The 23,980-nt window shown below is 47.6% G+C and overlaps 2 protein-coding genes across 4 annotated transcripts in view; both read left to right on the plus strand.

The window, feature by feature from the left end:
- Window positions 1–5,793, plus strand: part of KMT2B (lysine methyltransferase 2B) — a 72,676-nt gene extending 66,883 nt beyond the window's left edge. For all 3 annotated transcript variants that reach the window (XM_053266990.1, XM_053266991.1, XM_053266992.1), the window contains 7 exons: window positions 181–318; window positions 1,336–1,410; window positions 1,573–1,750; window positions 2,377–2,484; window positions 3,475–3,558; window positions 3,793–3,922; window positions 4,895–5,793. In XM_053266990.1, coding sequence (XP_053122965.1) covers window positions 181–318; window positions 1,336–1,410; window positions 1,573–1,750; window positions 2,377–2,484; window positions 3,475–3,558; window positions 3,793–3,922; window positions 4,895–5,170 — 989 coding nt within the window. In that variant the 3' untranslated portion in view covers window positions 5,171–5,793. The remainder of the gene's footprint in view (window positions 1–180; window positions 319–1,335; window positions 1,411–1,572; window positions 1,751–2,376; window positions 2,485–3,474; window positions 3,559–3,792; window positions 3,923–4,894) is intronic.
- Window positions 5,794–8,363: 2,570 nt separating this feature from the next.
- On the plus strand, window positions 8,364–11,074 carry PSENEN (presenilin enhancer, gamma-secretase subunit). The gene is made up of 4 exons (XM_053266762.1): window positions 8,364–8,521; window positions 8,704–8,835; window positions 10,392–10,496; window positions 10,712–11,074. The coding sequence occupies exons 2-4, from the start codon at window positions 8,775–8,777 to the stop codon at window positions 10,849–10,851; spliced, it is 306 nt and encodes a 101-aa protein (XP_053122737.1). The 5' UTR covers window positions 8,364–8,521; window positions 8,704–8,774; the 3' UTR covers window positions 10,852–11,074.
- Window positions 11,075–23,980: the final 12,906 nt, after the last annotated feature.

Genomic DNA, 23,980 nt, shown 5'->3' on the forward strand with positions numbered 1-23,980 from the left:
CTTTGTCCCAAGTGAGCAGAGCCTGAGCGCGCTCTCCGTGGCACAGTTGCTTTGCCTTCCGCGCAGAGTGAGAATCCGCTCTCGCTCCCTGTTGACCCCCTTCTCCCAGACAGTGTGGTCACATGACCTCCACAGCATCATTGTTCAGAGGCGTGGGCCTCCTGCTCTTTGTGCCCCCAGGGGATCTCTCCAGCTCGGATGAGGACAGCCTGAACCAGGAAGACAAAGAGAACGAGATGCCCCGCAAAACGCAGCCCCATCTGTGCTTCGAGATCACCAGCGAGGATGGCTTCAACGTGCAGGCTGACAGCATTGATGGTGAGTGGCAGACAGGCTGGGTCCAGGAGCCCCCAGCTGGGCTGCTGTTGTGCAGCCTGAAAGAATCCGGCATATTCCCCACCAATGATTGGTGGGTGTTTTCTGGGTACATTGCTCGGGGAACACTGTGGGTCTCCAAAGCTCTTCCTTGGCCAGATACTCACTTGCAGTGATGATTGTGCCTAGGACCAGATGTCTGACCTACTTGTAGTTAGATAAAAAATGCAGTGTGGGGCCATACATTTATTAGGACCAACTAAAATACCTTGAACATAAGAAGCTGCCTTACGCTGAATCAGATTCTTAGTTCATTTAGGTCAGTGCTGTTCATGCTGTCTGATAGTGACTCTTTGGGACTGAGGCAAGAGGCTTTTCCAGCTCTGCCTGGAAATTCTGGAGATGGTTGTATTATTGGTTTAAAATGTGTATATCCCACTCCTCCAGGACAACACTGCTTGACAGGACTGGGCCTGTAATCTCTTCTGCGTGCAAAGTAGCCGCGGTCCCCCTCCAAAGCAGTCCGCAATTACTTTGTGATGTTTTAGTTGGTCCTAAAGTAATATTGCCCTACTTTTTGGATCCATTCTCTCTCCCCCTCTCCCTCTCCCTCTCTCCCTCTCTCTCTCTCAACACACACACACACACACACACACACACACACACACACACACACACACACGGACCAACGTGGCTACCTTCAATGTTTGTGTGTTAATACTACTACGAATATCTATATACCACTTTTCAACAAAAGTTCTTTAAATGGTTTACGTGGCAAAATAAATATGTAAAGGGCTCACAATCTAAAAAAGAAACATCAGAGAGACACCAGCAACAGTCACTGGAGGGATGCTGTGCTGGGGCCAGGTAAGGCCAATTGCTCTCCCCCTGCTCAATAAAGAGAATCCCCACGTCTAAAAGGTGTCTCTTTGCTCAGCGGAGACTTAATAGCAAACTAGTTGAATAGCAAATAGTCAAGTTTGATAGTCTGCTGCCTGTGCCTTCTCTCCTGTTCAGGTGCCTGGAAAGCAGTGATTGAGAAGGTGCAGGAGGCCCGCACCAACGCCCGGCTCAAGCACTTGTCCTTTGCAGGTAACAAAGAGTCCTGTGCTGGTCAGGAGGCCTTGGGAAGTTCCCAGGAATCGCCTCTGAGGCCAGGTGCTGCCGGAGATCCCTGCTTCCGGCACGCTCGGGCTTGGGCTTCTGGGTGGGCCGAGATCCCCTTGAGTCCTGACCCCGCTGCTCTCCCGGCAGGCATGAATGGAGTGCGGATGCTGGGGATGCACCACGATGCCATCATCTTCCTGGTGGAGCAGCTATATGGCGCCAAGGCCTGCCACAAGTACAAGTTCCGGTACCACCAGCATGAAGGCGAAGAGGAGGAACTGCCCCTCAACCCTCACGGCTGCGCTCGGGCCGAAGTTTACGTCAGGTGGAGAGTGGCGTTGCTTTCTGTCTTGCGGGTTGGGTAGCGGCCATTTCGTAGTAACGGCCAGCATAAGAAGCTGCTTTGTACTGAGTCAGGCCATGGGTCCATCTAGCTTAATACTGTCAGCACTGACTGGCAGCGACCCTCCAAGGTTTCAGGCAGGAGTCTTTGCCAGCCCTATGTAGAGATGGCAGGGAGGGGACGTTCTGCAGTGCTCTCCCACAGAGCTTTCGCTTCAGCCCCATTCTTTGAACCAAGAATGGGGGTCACGGTCAAGTCTATTGGCTTCATGGTATCGAAGCTCAAGGGATGATTCCAGCAGCACAGTCTGGCTACCAGAAAGGCCTGGGTCTTCTGGGTGCATCACAGAACACCTGTCTAGCAAGCCGCTAGTCCCAGAACACACTGAGGGCTGGGTTGTCCCTGGGTTAGAGATCTGAAACCCATCAAGTGACCTTGGTTCTAGGTTACCCTGACCTGGTTAGCGCTGGAGTGAAAAGGGGGTTCTTTATCAAGTAGATGGGGAAGCAGGAGCCCATGTGAGTTACACACCCGTCTGAAAGATGCACCATGGGAGGGACAGAGTGTCCAGCAGCATGCTCAAATGTCCAGTGCTCCCTTTCTTCCAGGAAATGCACTTTTGACATGTTCAACTTTCTGGCATCCCAACATCGCGTGCTTCCCGAGGGAGGTCCCTATGATGAAGAGGAGGATGAGGTGCAGCTCAAATCTACCAGGTAAGAGGACATTCTTGGCTCTTGTTGTTCGGAGGCAGGGTGGCACAGCTTTAGCCTTCCTGCAGACGTTGGACTACAACTCCCGTGATACTTGACTATTGGCCACTGTGGCTAGGGATACTGAGAGTTGCAGTCCAGCAACTGGAGGGCTGAAGGTGTGCAGCCCTGTTTGGAGAATCTTCATGCCATCCGTTCTGACCGGGAACCCCATCCTATGCAGGTTGCAGAAACCCCACCATTGGTGCTCCTTGTGGTAATTTGCAGTTGATGGGATATGAACGGATTGTGTGGGGCAAGGCATGGTCAAGCAAGCGGTGTTGTGGGCACCAAGGGAAGCTTCAAAAAGTGGCATGTCCTCCTCGTCAGCTAATGGGCTTTAGGAAGGCCAGAGCCTCAACAGCCAGGCACCTCCAGTCAACATTGCTGTGCCACGTCACTGCCAGCAAAATATTGGCAAGGAGATGATGATGATGATGACGATTATAACTAGCTGGCCCGGGTGCAGAGCATCTACGCCTCCTAGTTCTCCCTTGTCCTTCCCCCCTCCCTCTTGGCTGTCCCCCTGTTCTCAGCCCCCCCCGGACGCTGCTGCTTTCTCTTTCACCACTGCAGTTTTCTCTCCCTGCCGCTGCCGCCCCCCCCCCCCGTTGTGTTCCCCCCTCCCCACTACGACCTCCATTTTCTCTGTCCTCCACCGCTTTCCTCTCCCCGGCAGCTCGCTTGTGAACTCTCGCGAGAGCTGCCACACATAGGATTAGCGACAGGTACGTCTTAGAGAGAGAGAGAGAGAGAGAGAGAGAGAGAGATTATAATGAAAAATAATAAACTTTGTCAGCTGCTCCATAACAAATTGTTCTCTGGGCGGCTAGTCTGAACTTATGTGGCAGGGAATTCCTCATACTAGAAGTTCCACATATTTCTGTTAAAGGATGTTGGTCTTTCGCAGAGTGTCACCAGTGTGATATGATTCTCTAGCTTATTCTCTTTTAGGCGAGCCACAAGCCTGGAGCTGCCCATGGCCATGCGTTTTCGGCACCTAAAGAAAACCTCCAAGGAAGCTGTGGGCGTGTACAGGTAATGGCCCAGACCTCTTGTATGAGGCCTCAAGCTATACCTAGGGCTCCCTGAAGAAGCCCTGGGCATAGGGCTACACATAGAAAGTACATGGCTCCTCTATTCATGACTAGTCTCCAAGAACTGAAGAGTCCTCGCTGTTGCTCATTGGTGGGCCAGCCTCGTTTTAATGCTTTCCTCCTTAGTTAGTCCTTCCTCTTCTAGTGTTGATGTGTGACCTTCTCTCCACCCCAGGTCAGCCATCCACGGCCGTGGCTTGTTCTGTAAGCGCAACATCGACGCAGGCGAGATGGTGATTGAGTACTCTGGCATAGTCATCCGTTCTGTGCTTACAGACAAGCGTGAGAAATACTATGACAGCAAGGTACGGATGGGCCAGGAAAGAGGGAGAGTGGAGGAAGAGGCAAGCCTCAAACTGGTGCTTGAGAGTCGTAGTGCCTTATGGGAAGATTGGTGGGCATGCACACGCTTTAGTAATGTATGATGAGAAAACATTCAGAATGCTGTTGCAAGGATGCTTGTGGGTGCGAGTCGCTTCACGAGTATTACACCCATCCTGTTTCAGCTTCATTGGCTACCAGTCTGCTTCTGGGCTAGATTCAAGGTGCTGGTATTGACCTTTAAAGCCCTACATGGCTTGGGGCCGGGGTACATGTCGGACCGCATTCACCCATATGAATCTACCAGGGCCCTCTGATCATCGTCTCATGACCCCACCACTAACAGAGATCCAGTTGGCGGGGACTAGAGACAGGGCCTTTTCATTTGTGGCCCCTCAGCTTTGGAATGCCCTCCCTGAAGAGCTTCACTATGCTCCCTCCCTCTGTGTTTTTAAAAAACATCTTAAAACACACCTTTTTAAGGAGGCTTTTTAATATTATTTTGTTATATCTGGTAGGTTCTTTAGCTTCTTTAGCTTTTTATAATTTTAACTTTTAATTTGAACCTAATAGTTCTTAATCTGACTTTAAAAAATAATAATAATAATTAATTTTATTACTTGTATCTGTGTCTATGTTATTTTTGTAAGCCGCCCTGAGCAGTATTGCACTGGAGGGGCGGGGTATAAATATTTTAAATATATAATAAATAAATAAGACTGTCCCAAAGTATTTCAGCCAAATAATAAATGACTACTTTCCCCCAAGCACTAGCTTGAGGCTTGCCTCTTCTTCCACTCTTCTTTTTGGTGGTGGCCCTGTTTCCTTCCTGCAAGGAAGGAGGAAACTTGTTGTGGGAAGTAGAACGGGGGACCAGTGGAGACTTAAGCAAAGGTGAGGTTGGGAAGGAACTGGAGGACCACCATCGTTTTTAACTCTGCCCTGAACCCTTGCAGGGCATTGGCTGCTACATGTTCCGCATCGATGACTTTGACGTGGTGGACGCCACCATGCACGGCAACGCCGCCCGCTTCATCAACCACTCCTGCGAGCCCAACTGCTACTCGCGCGTCATCCATGTGGAGGGCCAGAAACACATTGTCATTTTTGCCCTGAGGCGCATCTTTCGAGGCGAGGAACTCACCTACGACTACAAGTTCCCCATCGAGGACGCCGGCAGCAAGCTGCCTTGCAACTGTGGAGCCAAACGCTGCCGGCGCTTCCTCAACTGAGGACTCGTGCTGGGCCCAGTTTCTCAGACCTGTACCCTAACCCAGCTCCCCTTCCCTGATATCGCGGCATGGCAAGGGGCGCGGGGGACTTGACCTCATCATCATACCTTTCCAGGTGGGCTGCTGCTGCAGCGTGACTCATCCCTTTTAGTTCTTTGAGGTGTGCAGGAGACTCATCTCCAAGGAGCATCAGTGATGCCCATTTTGTGTGGGAAGAGAGGAAGCTCGTGGCAGTGGCCTTGTTGTCTGAGTCCATGGCTTGAACTTATGACAAGCAGAAACATGGGGCAAGTGTGGGAAGGGTGATCCCCAGACCCCTTGTTTGTGCCCATCTGCTTCATAATCTTGATTTTTTTTTTTTTTGGTTGCCCCCTTGTGGGGTGAGAGCATTTTCTTTAATTTTTGTATTTTTGAATTTTGTGAATTCCCCCCTGCTTAGGATCTCTCTTTAAAGGAAAAAAAAAAAAACCTCATCAAACCCAGGAGGATGTAAATATTTGTACAAATTTCTAAACCTGTTTATTTTCTATGCACTTTTTTATTTAAGATGCTCAGTCAGCTGAGACGGTAAAGGGTTGGATTCTTGTTGGTATAATTTTAAATAAAATGCGATTTTGACATGAGACTGTCACGTGGCTTCCATTGCAGTAACTCCAGACTGGAGGTGAGAGAATATTTTGTGAAGATGCTGGTAGGAAGAGAAACCAGCTTCTGGAAAAGGGCACAGTGCCCATCAGGTGTTTGATTTTCAGATACACAGACTTGCTTGCTCTTCCTGAGCTTAAACATCCAAAAAAAATCTATATTGGCCATGGCTGATGTTGGCAGCTACCCAAGAATGCTGACCTCACCTTCCCAAGGGGTCAGGGCCCTCCAGAAGAGCTCACGGCTTACCCCTTGAGACCACCTCTGTGCCCACAGTCTTCATGTGATGGTGGCGGAGTGACTCTTTTGTTGCCCATCCAGGTGGAAAGGAGCTCATGGAAGACAGTAGACTGTGAATTTGGTCTTCATGTGTTAAGGGTGGAGCCCATGAAGATCCTTAGCCAACATGTTAGCCTTCCCATCTGCTGGGAGATGGGAAATCCTGATGTGTGTGTATGATGCTTCCACGTCTGCTGCAGAAGAAGAATGGACAACACAGTCCATTAAACATGTTCAGTATCTTGTCCCATGTGAGATGTACTCCTTGATTCTGGCAAGTCTCAGTGGGGATGGGAACAAAAAATAAATCTAGGCAGTCTTCCTGGTTTGTAGGAGGGGCGTTGGGAAGGAAATGCCAACAATGCATATCTGTGAACTCTGGTAACTTTATTTTATGTAATGTATTTCTATCCTATGTTTCATTACAAAAGCTGAGTGGGGAATTTGGTCAGCTGGGATTCTAGAATGCAGGGAGAAACTCTCTGTGTGGTCACTATATGCCTCTTCAGATTAGCACTAAATGTGGGGAGAACCAGGGGGGTGGCCAGGGAGCGTGCTCTCATGGCTAGCTTGCAGTCTGTTCAGCTGCCTTAAGAATCTGCAGTGTGTGAAGACCCAGTCTTGGTGGTTTTTGAAATTGTTTGGAGATCTTTTGTCAATATGTTCACAATATGAAGCCATCAAAATATTCAGGATTGCTTTCAGTGGGTTAACAAGCTTAGGAAGACCATCCCTATAACAAACCATGCTGAGTATTTTATATATTGCTTTCCAACAAAAGTGTTCACAGTATAGAACAAGTTCTGGTAAGAACTAATCTGCCTACTTTCCTTTCACTATCGTCTTAATTGATAATTACCATCCTCACAAGTTAGCCCACAAGCTATCTTTAATTGGGTTCTATGACATCACAAACTATGTTGTTGAGGTGTCTTTATGTCACTCACAACTGTAGCAGATTTTGTACAAACGGTTAGGCGGTTGTGCCTCAAATGTTCGTGTGTCTGCCACCTTGAATTAGGGTGGATGACACCATCAACCATGCCACACACAGTTTCGGGTGATCTCATAAGCTTACTTTAAGGACAGTAGGCTAAAAATGTTTCCTGTCCCAAAGGGCTGACAATCTAAAAAACACACCAGTAAGGGACACTGCCTGGAAGGTCATTGTGCTGGGATTGAATAGGGACAGTTGATCCCCAACTTGCAAAATATAAGAGGATCACTAATGGCACAGCGGGAAATGACTTGACTAGCAAGCCAGAGGTTGCTGGTTCGAATCCCCGCTGTAATGTTTTCCAGACGATGTGAAATGCCTATATCGTGCAGTAGCAATATAGGAAGGTGCTGAAAGGCATCATCTCATACTGTGTGGGAAGAGGCAATGATCAACCCCCTCCTGTATTCTACCAAAGACAACTACAGGGCTCTGGTCGCCAGGAGTCAACACTGACTGACAGCACAACTTTAAAAGTAAAGTAAAGATGCCTCTTTGCTGAATTAGCAGAAAGTTGGGGTAGTTTACACAAGCTTGCTTCAAAGTCTCCCGCGGCCTTATTCTCTAATCCCAGAGGGGGGTGGGATGATTGTGGCTATTCCCTGGTGAGGAATGCATTTTAAACGTGCTCAGGAGCACTCCTGGCACTCAGTATGGTTTACAAGGCTGAAAGGAAGAGCCTTTGGGGCTGTTGGGAGCCAGCCAGGACCTGTTGGACTCCTGCTCTGCTGGCTTGGGCTATAGTAAAGTGCAGGGCATCCTTTTTTGCAGCTACCTTGTGGTATTTGTGGTATTTAAAACTTGTTTGTTTTAAAACCAGTTACATAGGAAACGGCCATATACTGAGTCAGACCATAGGTCCATCTGGCTCAGTATTGTCTACCCAGACAGGCAGCTGCAGGCAGGATGGAATCTCTCTCAGCCCTATCTTGGAGAAGCCAGCAGAGTTGATGTCCTCGTCCACCAATTAACACCACATGAAAGGGGTGTGCTGTTTTATTCATGTTGTCAGCCGCCCCCTGCAGTAGCCCACTGGAGGGGCGGGGCGTAAATTTGATATTTAAACTATTTATACCCCACCCCTCTACCTCCAGTGCACAACTGCTTACAGCATTCACTTCTCAGCACGAGTCGCGCTTTGACTGTCCTAAAACTTGTGCTGACCGCAGACCTTTCCCAATCTCGCATAAGGCGGGATCAGCCTCCGCCGCTTATAAAACTACAGCACCCAGCATGCATCTCCCCTAAAACAGCCCGATCCCGAATGATTGGCTTCCGCACTCTGACAAGAATTCCCGGCGCGCACTGCGAAAGGGCGCTGGCTCGGGCGGCCCCTCGCTTCCCAGCAACCCTCGGGAAAGCGATTGACTACAAGCCCCAGAATTCTTTGCGTTCGGGTGGCCTCTTTAGGAAACAAGTGTTCCGGGGGGGTGAGTCCTTGTGGGTGAGGGGGAACCTGTAGTAGCGGTTCCTTCCTGTTTGTGGGGCGGTGGAGGGAAGTGGCTGCTTGTATGGGGAGAAGGGTCGCTTTCTAAGCAGGAGGGTGTGGCGGGCCTAGTTCCCGAGTCTTGCCACTTTCAGCATTCTCGCCCCTCTTCCTTGTTTTCACTAGTTCTCTGGTGGGTCCGAGGCTTCTCTCTTTCTCCTGCCCCAGGCTGGGGGTGTGAGGCAGGCGCCAGCACCATGAACCTGGAGCGAGTTTCTAACGAGGAAAAGCTCAACCTCTGCAGGAAGTACTACTTGGGTGAGTGACTGTGGGTGGGCAAGGCCTGCCCTTAACAGCAACGACGTCGATGGAGCCTGGCAGCTTCCAGGGCAGGGCTGCACAACTTCGGCCCTCCAGCTGTTTTTTTGGACTACAACTCCCATCATCCCCAGCCTCTGTGGTCAATAGCTGGGAATGGTGGAAGTTGTAGGACATCATCTGCAGCGGGGCTGAAGTTGTGCACACCTGTTCCAGGGGCTCCCTCTTGGTCGTGCCGTTCAGATGGGTCTCGTCGCTCCCGTTCCGTGATTGGAACAGGGAATTGTTAAATTTCTTTGCTGGTCTTCTGCCCCAGAGTTCAGGGTAGCATGTGTGCTCCTTTGCTTTTATTCTCACAACAGCCCAATGAGGTAGGCTTGGCCGTAGGAGAGGGACTGGCCTAAAGCTCAGTATGCTTCATGGTTTGAACGGGGTCTCCCTGATCCTAGGAATGTAGGAAGCTACCACATATTGAGTCAGACCATTGGTCTTTTCTATTATTTATTTATTTATCCCCGGTCCTAGTCCAGCACTCTAACCACTACACCACGCTGCTTCTAGACAGTCTAGCTCAGTATTGTCTACCCAAGACTGGCAGTGGCTTCTCCAAGGTTGTAGGCAGGAATCTCTCTCAGCCCTATCTTGGAGAAGCCAAGGAGGGAACTTGAAACCTTCTGCTCTTCCCAGAGCGGCTCCATCCCCTAAGGGGAATATCTTACAGTGCTCACACGTCTAGTCTCCCATTCATATGCAACCAGGATAGACTGTAACCTGGGGTTCCCAACCTGTGGTGCTTCAGATGTTGCTGAACAGGATGATGGGCCTCCATCATCCCCAGTAATCTGTGGCTGAGGATGATGAGAGTTGTAATTCAGTAACATCTGGAGAACCACAGGTTGAGAACCCCTGCTCTAACTTATATGCACTATGGTGCCTGCTGAGGATTTTGCAAACATTTATGTTGATTTAGACTGCTTTTAGGACCTACTTTGTGTTGAAAGTTAAGTTTGATTTTTTAAAAAGCCATTGTAGTTCATTTGCATAGTAGTAACACAAAGTTAAGCATGTTGTGGTGACACAATTGGGGGTGTGGGGCATAAAAATACATAGTTCATGTTGTACATGTGTATACTACTCTTCAATCAAAAATATCATGACAAAATCAGGAAAAAAAATCACAGTATATTCACTGCAATCAAAAACCAGGAGGATTTTAAGAAAGCATAAAATATTATCAGATTAACGTCAAAGGGAGTGGGAATCCATTCTCAGAACTTTGTTTGCAGTGTTATGCTCCCAGGTGCATAGAACTTGTGAATTCCTGCTGTGGCATTTGCGATGTTCTCACTATAAATATTAATACTTTGGTTTTCTTGCTTATATATTTAATATGTTTTGCCATAGAAACAATTCAGGATAAGTCCATCTTGGATTCCACACACCTTTTCCATTATTCTAGCTTGTTTAAAATAATAGAAAAAGTGGGACACATCCCCTCTAGAAGGAAATGCTTCTGGAGCAGTAACCATTGAATAATTTTTTTGTCATCTCTCCAGGTGGCTTTGCTCTGCTCCCTTTCCTGTGGCTGGTGAACGTTTTCTGGTTTTTCCGAGAAGCTTTTATGGTGCCAGCATACACTGAGCAACTGCAGATCAAGCGCTGTAAGTTTGGGGCAAGGGAGTCCTATAAGTGCTAAAATGCTTGCTTGAGGGCCCAGCTTGCTGGTTTGAGGGTGGAGCTTCAATAAGGAAGCTGGGACACACAGTTTCCAAGGTGAAGGAAACTGTGATCTTGGATTCCTTCCCAAGATACTGCTGGGAAGGAAAGGAGGACTCAACACATCCTGATTATTCTTTCCACCTGTTTCTCATCCCAGATGTCCAGCGTTCGGCTGTGGGCCTTCTTTTTTGGGTGATTGTGCTCACCACGTGGATCAGCATCTTCCAGACACACCGAGCAGCGTGGGGCGAGATGGGTGACTACCTGTCTTTCACCATCCCTCTGGGCATCCCCTGACTAATCACTCCTTCCATGATGTCACTGGCCTGGCACTTTTACTTTTTTCTTAGTGGACTTTCTGAGCGGCTGCTGGCTCTTTCCAGCTCTCCCCTTTTATGGAATCAAGGTGGGATTGTGCCATGGTGAACTGTGGTAGAACTGCCTCACCAGAATCCTCCACTCAGCATGCCCTGCTTACGGCATGCTCCAAAGGTGGCCAATAAACCTGGGATTACCTTTTTCTACTTGTCTGCAGTGTGGTAGTATTGAGATAAAGCATGTGTGAGTGTTTTGGGAGGTGAGGGAAGATCTTTCTTGCTAAAGTCAAGCCCGTGGCTAATGTGAATTGTGATCGTTGGTTCATTCTGACCCTGCATTCTTGGTAGTGGTGCCACGTTCTACAGTGTTTGCACCAAGCAACACGATTCAGCAGTTGCTCCAAGACCAGAGGCAAACTGTCATAACACATGGGAGGATCAACAACTCTGGCTGCAATAACTTTTTCAAAGACTTATGTTGTCCTGGAGCAGGCAGCAGTGGGTACAGACTGTAGCTCAGTTTCCTGCAAAAAGAACCTCGTCGTGTAGGAATGTAGACATGTGTCCGCCTGCCCAGTGGTTGGGTGTGGCATTTAGTTGTGCACGATATGAGGTAGCTCATCTTTTGTTTGTACCATCATGACAGACATCTGATCCTTTGCAATACTATAGCCTTTGTGTTGCTACACTAACCGCAGTTTGTGAAAAGACAACATCCTGTGCCCAGAAAGGTAGACTGATGTTGCAGTCAGTGTCCCCTTGAACACTTGGCATAAGGAAGACTAAATACAGGCTTTATTTTCCTTTTATTGTAGCCGGCCTAATGCTTTGTCTCACTGGGCCTGCATCTATGGCTCTCTGTTCTCGATTGCTGAGCACAAAGTGAGAGACCTCTCCCCATTCGTGAGTCCTCCACACATCCGTCACAGAAGTAAGAGAGGCCTCTTGGTTCCTACTGGTTGGAAGACAAGCATGCTTATAAAAGGAAAGGGTCAGTCTCTCCCTTCATGTCACATTTTGGAGACTGTCTCAAAGCAACGAGAGAGATTCTCACTGTCTGAGTGTCTCTGTATCCCAACATGAAGAAAGAGGCTAACCCCAATCCCTAATACATTTTATTTATTACAGTTTATATCCCGCTCTTCCTCCAAGGAACCCAGAGCGGTGTACTACATACTTGAGTTTCTCCTCACAACAACCTTGTGAAGTAGGTTAGGCTGAGAGAGAAGTGACTGGCCTAAAGTCACCCAGCAAGTCTCATGGCTGAATGGGGATTTGAACTCGGGTCTCCCCGGTCCTAGTCCATCACTCTAACCACTACACCATGCTGCCAGAGGACTTTGTGTCGGATTCAGTGCTGGCCACAAATAATGGCTGATTACCAAAGCCAGGCAAAATTTATGGAGCCTGTTGGTGTAATTATTATTACTAGCTGGCCCGGTAGAAAACATCTGCACCCTGGTTCACTGCCTCTCACCCCTCCCTGTACAGTTCAGCTTGCTGCCCTGCCTTAATCCACCCCCTGCCTGAAACCTCCACTGTCCCCCCTGCACAACTTGTGCCCATGCCCCCCCCACTCACGTGCCCCCCAATCTCCCAGCCTTTCCCTTCCTAGGGAAAGCAGCATCGCAGCAGCCAAGGTCAGCTCCTACCTCTGGCCTCCATTGCATCACCCTACCAAGTCTTGTTGCGAAGAGAATGGCCAAGCCAGAGCATCTCTTCCAGCCTGCAAGGAGAGCCCTCGGTGCATTCTTCTGCCCCTGCTGTCCTCATGAGGAGACTCAGCAGGGTGACAGATGCCGCTGCTCAATGTTTCTTCTTCCTTGTTGCCGCAGCACCACTGCTGCCTCCTCAGAAGCTGGCCCTCCATCCGCCGCTCAGCCCTACTCCGTGCCTTCTCTGTCCTCTGGACAACTCTCGTGAGGTGTACCATGGGATGTGCGACATACATCCTAAGGCTTTTGTAGGTCGGTAGGTAGGGAGATATAGATTATTATGCTTTCAACAGAGTTCACAAGAGGTTCAAGAAATTGAAGGAGGCAGGGAGGTTCCCTGTCCCAAAGTGGATCACAGTCTACAAATAAAAGAGAAAGGCACAAGATACCAGCAGCAGCCACTGGAAAAGAGACTATGCTAGAAGAACATAAGAACAGCCCTGCTGGATCAGGCTCAAAGGCCCATCTAGTCCAGCATCCTGTTTAGTACAGTGGCCCGCCAGATGTCGCTGGAAGCCACAGGCAGGAGTTGAGGGCATGCCCTCTCTCCTACTGTTATACCCCTGCAACTGGTACTCAGAGGCATCCTGCCTTTGAGGCTGGAGGTGGCCTATAACCCTCCGACTAGTAGCCGGTGATAGACCTTTCCTCCATGAAGTTGTCCAAACCCCTCTTAAAGCCATCCAGGTTGTTGTCTGTCACTGCATCTTGTGGCAGAGAATTTCACAAGTTGTACTATGGACATAGCTCTGCCGCCACCTCAAACAAATCTTCCTGGCACATGTCTGCATGGCATCATGTCCCTTGGCAAGCCAGCCCTATGATCCAAACAAAAGAGACTAGGATGTACCAAGAGAGGCAGGTAAGTTTCTACAGGCTGCACCTTTTCTTGGTGGTGGTCAAAAGTCTAGGCATGCAGTTGCTAGAAGAGGGCCAAGGAGACTCATCTCTTAAAGTGTGACCAAAACTGCACACAGTACTTCTATGAAGGCACTCTTGACCTTACCAGTGGTTTTAGGAACATAGGAAGCTGCCATATATTGAGTCAGACCATTGGTCCATCTAGCTCAGGACTATCTACACCAGGGGCGCACAACTCAAATGCCCCATTGGGCCAGAACCAACCATGAGTTGGCATGCAGGGGCCGATTTTCAGTGTATCATGACATTAAAATTATTAAAAACATAAATGGAAGCAACAATTAGTTACTTATGGATCTTTCCCCTTGTCAAGGGACTCACAATTTTAATCAAGGAGAGTGCCCATAAAATAGGCCTGTCCTTGCTCAGTCAGTGGGACACCTGGAGAGCATGCCAGCCCCAAATAAATACCAAGTCATCTTCTGCTCTTCCTCAATCACAGTTGCTTTTAAGCTCCAATCCTAGGCATCCAGGTCTAGAGCTCTTCATGGATCCTGCTGTTCATGGTTCCTACTGTAGGATACTCCTACCTTGAGGCCAGCAAAAAAGTTCCTGCAGGCCAGATCTGGCCTCTGCGCCTTATGTTGTGCAGGTCTGGTCTACACAGACTGGCAGCGGCTTCTCCAACGTTGCAGGCAGGAAACTCTCTTAGCCCTATCCTGGAGATGCTGCCAGGGAGGGAACTTGGAACCTTCTGCTCTTCCCAGAGCGGCTCCATCACCTGAGGGGAATATCTCACAGTGCTCACACATCAAGTCTCCCATTCATATGCAACCAGGGTGGACCCTGCTTAGCTAGGGGGACAAGTCATGCTTGCTGCCACAAGACCAGCTCTCCTCTCCTCTTCAAACAGTGTTCTGGAAAGCTTCTCTTAGATCTTGATTGGGTTTGGTACACTTGTGCTCTGCATAGCAATGTGACTTACAGGTGTCTCTTGCATGGTGTGTGAGATTGTAGATATTTAATCTCCCCACTGTGTGAATCTAACCAAGTGAACCCTGGCCCATGAAAGTTCATGCCAAACAATTTGTTAAGACTTTGAAGTGGTAAACTACACCCTGTGTGTTTCTGGGAACGCTCGGTTCACACAAAACAAAGCACAACATGCCCAGACAGCACTACATTTGCTGTCAACGTTCTCTGTGTGGTCTTTAATAAAAATCTTGAAAAACACGTACCTCTTGGAAGCACTGGTCAAATTTCTGGCTAACTTAATCTTGCTTAGCTTAGCATTGGTAGGGCAATAGAATGTTACTGAAGAGCTCCTCTTCCCGTGCCTTTTACCATTAGCCTCACCTGCAGAAATATAAGCAGGAGGAGCCAACCTTGGGCTAAGGGCTGCTAATATTAGGGTAAATAAAGATGTCCTGGCATGGAGATAAAGTGATGAGAGAAGCTTCTCTTATTTTCTTTATGTGGGACTGCACATTGGAGCAGGATGGAGTGAAAAGGGTGACCACTTTACGGGAAGAGCATTTTTACACCTTGGACAGGTAATGGGATGTAGGTTGGGGTGGTCAAAAGTTGCAGTGGGGAGGAGAGAAAGGAACAAGGAGTATAATGGGCCATTGGAGTCGATAGCCCTGCACTATGACTTTAAAAATCTGTCTAGCTTGCTTCCCTAAGCCAATTCTCACCTTTTTGAGAGCCGGCGTGGTTAGAGTGCTGGACTAGGACCAGGGAGACCCGAGTTCAAATCCCCATTCAGCCATGAGACTTGCTGGGTGACTCTGGGCCAGTCACTTCTCTCTCAGCCTTACTTACTTCACAGGGTTGTCGTGAAGAGAAACCTAAGTATGTAGCACACTGCTCTGGGCTCCTTGGAGGAAGAGCGGGATATAAAATGTAAGAAACAAACAAGCAAAACAAAACACTATGTCACACCACCTCTCTAATCAATAATAAGATAATGCATCCAATTGTTTGCCTAGCACCTCCTTTTTAACTAAAAGATAGATGGTCATCTTGGTTTTAAAACCGACAAGCTGGTGTGTGTGTGTGTGTGTGTGTGTGTGAGAGAGAGAGAGAGAGAGAGAGAGAAACTGGTCAGTACTTTTTAATATGAGAACTTGGGTGATTCAAGCTTGTCACATGCCTCAGTAAGAGGGAATGTCTGGTTTGCTGTAAGTTAAAGGGTCACTATTAACTAACTATTTGAGAGGTAGGCAGGCTGTTGCTGCAGACGCTCTGGAGGACAACACTGACTGGGAGTGATGGCAGCAATGATGTGTACAATGAATTGGATGCTTGTGTGTGAATTGGAGCAGGTGGGACAAAGCGGTTCAAGGTATTGGGGCAAATTGTGTGTCCGTGTGCATGCACACGCGCACTTCTTAGCCATTCTTTATATAGTGATGTGCATGCTGCTTTAAGTGCCGTCAAGTCGGTGTCGACTCTTAGCGACCAAATAGATGGATTCTCTCCAGGATGATCTGTCTTCAACTTGGCCTTTTAGGTCTCTCAGTGGTTTGTGCTGCTTTACAGAGACTAAAAGGATAATTCCTTGCCCTGATGTGCTTACAATTGAAATGAACACATGAAAGATGGCAGAGCAGGAGAAGGGATAAACTGGGGGAGAATATGTGATTATTTCAGTTACACATTCTTAAGCTTAGTGACAGTAACATATGGGGGTACCCGAGCTCTTTGGCTGAGCTCTGAGCTACTGAAGCGAAGGTTGCTACTCATTGAATGGCACAGAGCATCTGTCTATAAAATACTACTGTATTTACCCTAATAGAAGTTTACTTTGAATTTAAGATGACCCCCTTAAAAAAAAATATGGGTTATAGACTGAATTTAAGATGACACCCCCCCCCCTCCATTTCTAATACTGAAAAACCTGGTCTTGAATTCAGGTAACTATGGTACATGGCAGACAGAAATGAATGAATGAAGCTTTTCTCTGCATGGAAGTACAAGAATAGCATCTACTTAAATTACATGGTGGGGTGGGGGGGCTGCTAAAGATGGTGGCAACCTGGCCAACAGACTTCGAATCCTGCTTTCTCTGCTTATAGATTTGTCAAATGTTGCTACCTCCATTTCCTCCCTTCTCCTGCTCTGCTCCCTTGCTGCAGGCACAAATATGCCATTTTTTCAGATGTGGTGAATGCATGCCCACACAGACTGCTCGTCTCCCTCTCTGACTTCATCGGAAAAGCTGGGTGTTAAAGGCAAAGAATGGGATGTTGCCCAAGATGGGCAAAGACATCTTGTCTGGCCTGACTTGAAATTGCAGTACCTCTAGGGGTTTTTGTTGTTGTTGTTTTTAAACGTAGTTACTGTGAGAGCTCTTTGCTCTCCCCCTCAGGGTTACCTGAGCTCTTCCTGCCATCTTGATTTTCCAGTCTTTCCTGCAGCCTCTTCAGTGTGGTGGGTCTGGTATCTACGGCTACATGCACAATAATACACATTTATTCTGGATTAACCTTCCCCCGCCCCGCCCCCCCGGGAACAATTGCTAATATGGATAGAAATCAGTGCTTCTCTTATGAATGTGTCTTTTTAAAGAAGAGGTGGGAGGAGGAAATCCAACCTGTTCACCACCACCAATGTGTGTGAAAAGAGTGCTTAAAATAGATGCAACACAAGAGTTGTTAAGAGCATGAGCTGTCAGTCTCTGGTCCAAGTCTGAGCTCAGCCCTGCACTCACCAGGTGGAGTTTAGCAAGCCACCATCTCTCAGTTCTCTGTCTTGGACATAATACTGGCCCACTTTACTGGGTTGTTGTAAGTATTACTAAAGATTATTGTAGCACCTTAAAGACAAACGCACTTGGCATTTGCATTTGTGAATTGGTGCCCCCTTTATCAGATGCATGATTTTCTCAGTTGTGTGTATGGGTACATTATCAGCTGCGGGGCCTGCAGGATATGAAATGCAAGAAGTTTAGTGACTGATCTGTATAGAGATAAGATTCATAGAAATTCAGCCAGAGCCAATATGGTGTTGTGGTTAAGAGTGTTGGACTTGGAGCAGGGAGGCTTGGGTTCAAAGTCCCACTTGGCTGTGAAGTTTGCTCTCAGCCTGTCCTACCTCACAAGGGTTTTGTGCAGACGACATGGGGAAAGAACTTTCTAACTGCTCGGTTCCTTGAAGGAACAGAGCAGTTCAGGAACATGTGTGAAGATTAGAAATGTGTAAAGTAAAATAATAGGTGGTGATGAGTCTATCTAGTGATGCCTAGTAACATGTAACGGGAGAGGAAAGTGTTGTCTCTGTTTAAGCCTAAATTGATAGATTTGACCAGTGAATGATGGCTGAATAGCCATGGAATGTAAGAGGTACCGCCTGTTGTAACTCTTCTTTTGTAAAGCTAAGGATTTGTCCAGTGATAATTTACAATGGCAGTTGGTAGAGATGGTGATACTCTCCCTGGCTGCGCTAAATCACTTAACACAGGGGTTCCCAAGCTTAGGTCTCCAGCTGTTGTTGGACTGCAGTACTGTCCTTCAAGCATTGTGTCTGGGTGTGATGGGAGCTGTCGTTTGACAACATCTGGACAGCAGTGTCCTCTCTAACTTTTTTCATCTCTGTGCGGAATGAGTTTTGTTCTGGGCGGCAGTATCAAGGCAGTGTGTGCACATTCAGAGTGGGACTTTCCTGATTAAACCTGAGCAGAATCTGAAATTAATTGAGTGGACATAAAAAAAACTTGTGAGCGCACACACATGCTCACATCTTTGAGGGAACACTGATCTGGATGTTCACGTTTGAGAACCCTGGCTTAACATGTGTAATGAGACAGAAAACCACCGTCCTCCTTTCAGCCCAATACAATCCAATCACCTGATGAATTCTAGTTGAGCCATTTCAAGCTGGAGTCTCTCCTTATGTAGTTCCTTTACTCTGAAGGATAGTGACTTAGGTCAATAGCCAAGCGTCCTGGGAGATTAACATTAAAACCCACTGCAAATGTATAAATTACACACTAGGTCCATTCAAATGATCAGAAACTGGGTAGGAGACGACCAGTCCTACCCAGTTTTTGGAGCCAGCTGCCCTCCCATTTTGCAATTGTGTGTTGGATAAAAACAAAGTAGGAAGCAGGGAGCTTAATCAAATGTGAACTGCCCTACTATCATATTCAGGGATACTTAATCAGTTAGATGACCTTCATTATGTCCCCTGGAGGCTGCAGTCCATTTGATTGGGCTGCAAGTGTCCGGCCTCTGAGCAGTTGCTCAATTCCATCTCCTCCTCACTGATTTCTTTCTGTTCCAAAAGATTCTGTTCCCTGCTCCATGCAGGAGAACTGTTCATTCCTCTGTCATTTGATCCTACCACCTGCAGGCAGTACTTTTTTCAGCAACTTCATCCCTGGGGTGGAACCACTGAGTCATCCCATCTCATCTTAGCTGCTGACATCCCTCCATCACTTAACCCTTTCTGACATGTACAGTGACACATGTGTTAGAGGTGGTTCTCCTCTGAGCCCCATGACTCAGTATTCAGTGATGCAGATTATTAGGACTCTGGAGGTATCACTTAATGCAGGGGTTCTTAAACTGGGGGCCCCCAGCTGTTGCTGGACTCCAGCTCTCATCATCCCCAGTTACAACCAGGCCTTTGTGGCTGGGGATGATGGGAGTTGTAATCCAGCAACATGGAGAGACCCAGGTTTGAAAACTCTGACTTGACATGTTCAGTCTGCTCCTATTCTTGATACAATATTTTCTCCCCACATATGGAACTTGAGTGGAAAGACTCACATTTTTGTCTTCTCTGGAATGGTTTGTGTGTGTGATGTGAGGGTTAGGTACTGAAAGAAATGCACAACATAAAACGGGCCTTTCTAGCTCAGGCCAATGATACATTTCATCCAACATCCTAAAGGAGGAACTCAGTAACCCTCCCCTTCAGTTGTGCCCCACTCCAGCAACTGTTATACAAAGGTATACTGCTCCTGAACAAGCAGGTTCCATTTAGCTGTTATGGCTCTTTTAATATACCTGTCCTTCTCAGTTTGTCTAATCCACTTCAAAGCCATCCAGACCCATTCCTTGTGTCAGCAGATTTTGTAAAATGGAATAGGTTTCCATTAAGTAGAGATTTCTCCCTGTTAAAAAGAGGGATACAGGGTTGGGAATGTGGGATGATGGTAAAGGAAAGTTCCTGCTTTTTCCTTCAGGGGAGGGAGAAGACGTTTTGCCTCTAACTAAAACAGCAACACACACACCTATAAAGCAAGAGTGATGAGAACATTATCCCAACCTAATGATGTAATTAGGAAGAAGCTTGGTAATGGTTCACACCCTTGTCCTAAATGATTAGCCTGCATCTGAGCTGTGCAATTCTTCTGAACTCCTCCATGGGACTGGAGCATCCCTGTGAAGCTGGCTGGAGCAGATCAGCCTCATGTGGCTGGTAACTTCCCCTCCCAGCCTTAAAGGCAGCTGAACAAGCAGTCATCACACTTGGACCTATTAAAAAAGCCACTGAGAACATATTCCTGCAATTACGTCTGACTCGTGGAAATGGTGCCCAACTTTGCAGTCGCTTAGCAAGAAGGGTCATTGTTTAGTAGCCATCACGTTTCTTCTAAATTATTAGGTTGCCTGGATCGATGTATGTTTTAAGGGCAGACTTTAAACGCATAAAATGTCCTGCCTTGCAAATGTGTACATTGTGTGTGTGTGTCATGAAATATCCCACTCTCCCAATCCCCATGTTTTTGGAGATTCAAAACTCAGGATAGCCTCATGAAGCTGTTGAAGAAGCAAGTTCTCAAGCAAGACTGGTGGTGTATCCATCAAATCAAGTCTGTGCCAGTGCTAGGCCATGCTACCCATCTCGCCTTTTCATTGTATATATGCTTTTGTAAGTTGTGGGAGGATAGGCCATTCTCCCCTACACCGCGCAATCTCTTGAGGGATCAATTGTAGCAGAGAGATGTGTGAGAAAGGACATGTCTTTCCCCTTACTGTTTCTCCATTTTACATTTCTCTCTCTCAAAGCAATTTTTCATTTAAAAAAAGAAAATGTGGCTCAGTTATATGCACGTGCATGTAATGTGTGTAGTGAGCCATTTCTGAATAAACATGCTTAAGATCCCAGGGAAGTCCTTTTGATTTAAGAGCGCTAAACTTTTGACAGACTACTCCCCACTCCATCGCAGATACATTCAATTATTTCTGTTGTTCTTTCCAGCGTACTAAAGAGCTTTACAATTCTTATTTCAATTATCCTTGCCTAATAAGGGTGGTGGACCCAGGGGCGTAGCAACCATTCAACAAGGGGGGGCAATTGTCCCCAGGCCCCAAGGGTCTGGGCCCCCCCCAGCTCCTCCTTGCCCTTGGCCAGGGAGTGCGAGACACGCCCCTCTCTTCTCTAGCCAGTGTTTCACACTGGCTGGGGAGGGATATATTCTCCCCCACCCTGGCATTGGTCCCTCCCCTGCATCTGACATAAAAACCAAGGGGGCGGGGCCAGTGCCAAGAAGGAGGCTGGGCAAAGTTTGATTCCCGCCCCCCATCAGTGGTTGGTGGAATCTCTGAAAGGGAGCTCCTTTCCCTGGAAAAGGAGCGCTGGCCCCGCCCCCTTGATTCTGATGTCAGGCACAGAGGGTGTGGCTTGGGGCATGCACGTGGTTTGCATACACAAAGGAACACCCAGGGGGCAGGGGAGCCGCCAGTTGGTCCTTGTCCCCTGGCCCCCGCCCAGCTCCCTACCCCCTGGGTCAGAGCATTGGGCTAACTAGCTTAGTATTGTCTGCTCTGACAGGCAGCGGCTCTCCAGGGCCTCAGATCGCAGCTTTTCTCTCTCACTGTGCTCTTATGGGACTCTGCAAATCTCTAGCAGGTTTGTTGTGGGACCAAACAGGGCTACAGACTATGGCACTGATTTTATTATATTTTTCTCCTACCCTCCAGGGAGCTCAGAGTGGCTCTCCGTCTTTGTATTTACATAGGAACATAGGAAGCTGCCATATACTGAGTCAGACCATTGGTCCATCTAGCTCAGTATTGTCTTCACAGACTGGAAGTGGCTTCTCCAAGGTTGCAGGCTGGAATCTCTCTCAGCCCTATCTTGGAGAAGCCAGGGAGGGCTTCACAACAATCCTGTAAGGTAGGATAGGTGAAGAAAGGGAGGAGAGGAAGCTGGTCTTGTAATGGTGATGTAGTAAGCATGAATTGTCTCCTTTGCTAAACAGGGTCCACCCTGGTTTGCATTTGAACAGGAGACTACATGTGAGCAGCTGTAAGATATTTCCCTTCGAGCAGGGGGCCGCTCTGGGAAGAGCATCGGCCTGCTTTCATGCGGAAGGTTCCACAGTTCCCTCCCTGGCAGCATCTCCAAGATGCTGAGAGAGATTCCTGCCTATAACCTTGGAGAATCCGCTGCCAGTCTGTGTAGACAATACTGAGCTAGATGGACCAATGGTCTGACTCGGTATATGGCAGCTTCCTCTGTTCCTAAGAGTTTCTGGCCCAAGGTTACCCAGTGTGGTTTATGGCTGAGGGGGGATTTGAACCATGGTCTTTCTGGCTGAAGTCTGACACTCTCTACCCCAGTGATCCTCACTATTTTTCAAGTGGGGACTCCCTTGGCAAAAACCCTTCAGTGTGAGAGCCACGACCCTCTGTGCTGACCTCTGCACCCTACTGGGCTTTTCTCAATGCTGGGAGGGCCCTGTAAGAGAGACAAAGCAAAGGCCTCTCCCAGGAGCGGTAAGGGGAAAGCACTGGGGAAGGGCCGCACTTCCCAGCACTCTGTGCCTGCTTTCCAAGGTGGTTCAGGGACACAAAAGGGGTACTGGACAAAGCGCAGCACTGCACAGTGAGAATGGTCATCTCCACATGGTGCCAGGGGGGCTGTGCAGAGCACTCTGGCCGAAGCTTCACACAGGCCCAATAAACAATGAGTCGGGGACGGTGGCGGGGCGGGACACTTTGGGTTGATGGCAGTGGTCCCGCTAATAGGGATTATGGGAGTTGTAGTCAACATCTGGGAATCTCTGTCAGAGGGAGCACTGGTTGATGGGGGCTGCCACTGCCCCCCGGCTTTACAATGAAGATCATGCCACGTCAGAACGGAGGAGTGGAAATTCACTACACCACAATAAGACAGGAGAATTAAGCAATAAGAAATGTACTAATTGGTAGTTATAATCTGCAAAGCACATGTAATTGGTGCTTACAATGTCCAAACACTCTATTCTTTTTTTTTAAAAAGAAGCAACATTTCATGTTGCAAAAGCAAGATAGAACTTACAATCAAAAGAAGTGAGCCCACAAAATGAAAATATATACTAAACATAAATAAAAATAATGACCTCAAAATAAAATTATTTATTTAAAATATTTCTATACCACCCAAAACTTGCATCTCTGGGTGGTTTGCAATTAAAATCATTAAAAACATTAAAAACATTCCAAACTTAGTATTAAAGATATTAAAACTATAAATCTAATTAAAAGCCTGGGTGAATAAATGTGTCTTCAGTGCCTTTTTAAAAGTTGCCAGAGCTGGGGAGGCTCTTCCAAAGTCAGGGAGCACATTCCAAAGTCCAGGGGCAGCAACGGAGAAGGCCGGTTCCTGGGTAGCCGCCAGATGAGTTGGTGGCAGCTGCAGGCAAACCATCTTAACTGGCATTGGGGCTCATGGTGAAGACAACGTTCTCTTAAATACCCAGGGCCTAAACTGTTTAGGGATTTATAGGTAATAACCAGCACCTTGTATTTTGCCCGGAAATGTATTGGCAGCCAGAGTCATTCTTTCAACACCGGAGCAAGTTCAATGCGTATTCCATTAGTTATGGAAAGTGAACTTTCAGGGAAGCAGGGGAGGCAAGCTTGAAATGTTCAGGTGAGGGAAGCCAGGTGCGTAATTAGAGCATCATCAGGGGTGAAGCTGTGACAGTTTTGGGGATGTATGGAATACATCTGGAAATGAACACACGAACACTCTCACATGGACAGAAACAACCATACATGCACACAAACTCCCATGCAGACAGAAAACTGTTTGGGCCCTGAAATACCATCTGCTCCCAAGGGTTTCTGCCTGCCCAACAAGGTCATGGGGAGGGGTGTCTTTGCTCTGTGTGCTGACATTGAGAGAAGCTAAATTGCCGTGCACACGGGACAGGGCCTTCTCTGTTGTTGGCCCCAGGCTCTGGAATGTTCTCCCAGTGAATGCCCGTTCTTTGACATCTGTGGTGTCTAAGAGCAAGAAAATCAGTGGAGGGCAAGTGGAAAGCGAGCAGTGTCTGTGACACTGCACAACATTCAATTCCAATTCCCCAGCTTTGTGGAGCTTGAGCCAAAATCAATAGGCTTAATTCTGGTCTTAAACCAGCAAGTGTATTGACCACCAAATTGCAGGAATAAGCAGGAGGAAAATATTTATTTATTTTTATTTATTTATTTCGCATGTTTTTATACCGCCCTAACCCAAGGTCTCAGGGCGGTTCACAACAAATACTAAAAACAGTTTAAAACAAATAATAAACAATCAAAAGTTAAAAAG

Source organism: Hemicordylus capensis, chromosome 7, assembly GCF_027244095.1.
Source record: "Hemicordylus capensis ecotype Gifberg chromosome 7, rHemCap1.1.pri, whole genome shotgun sequence".
Taxonomy (NCBI): Eukaryota; Metazoa; Chordata; class Lepidosauria; order Squamata; family Cordylidae; genus Hemicordylus; species Hemicordylus capensis.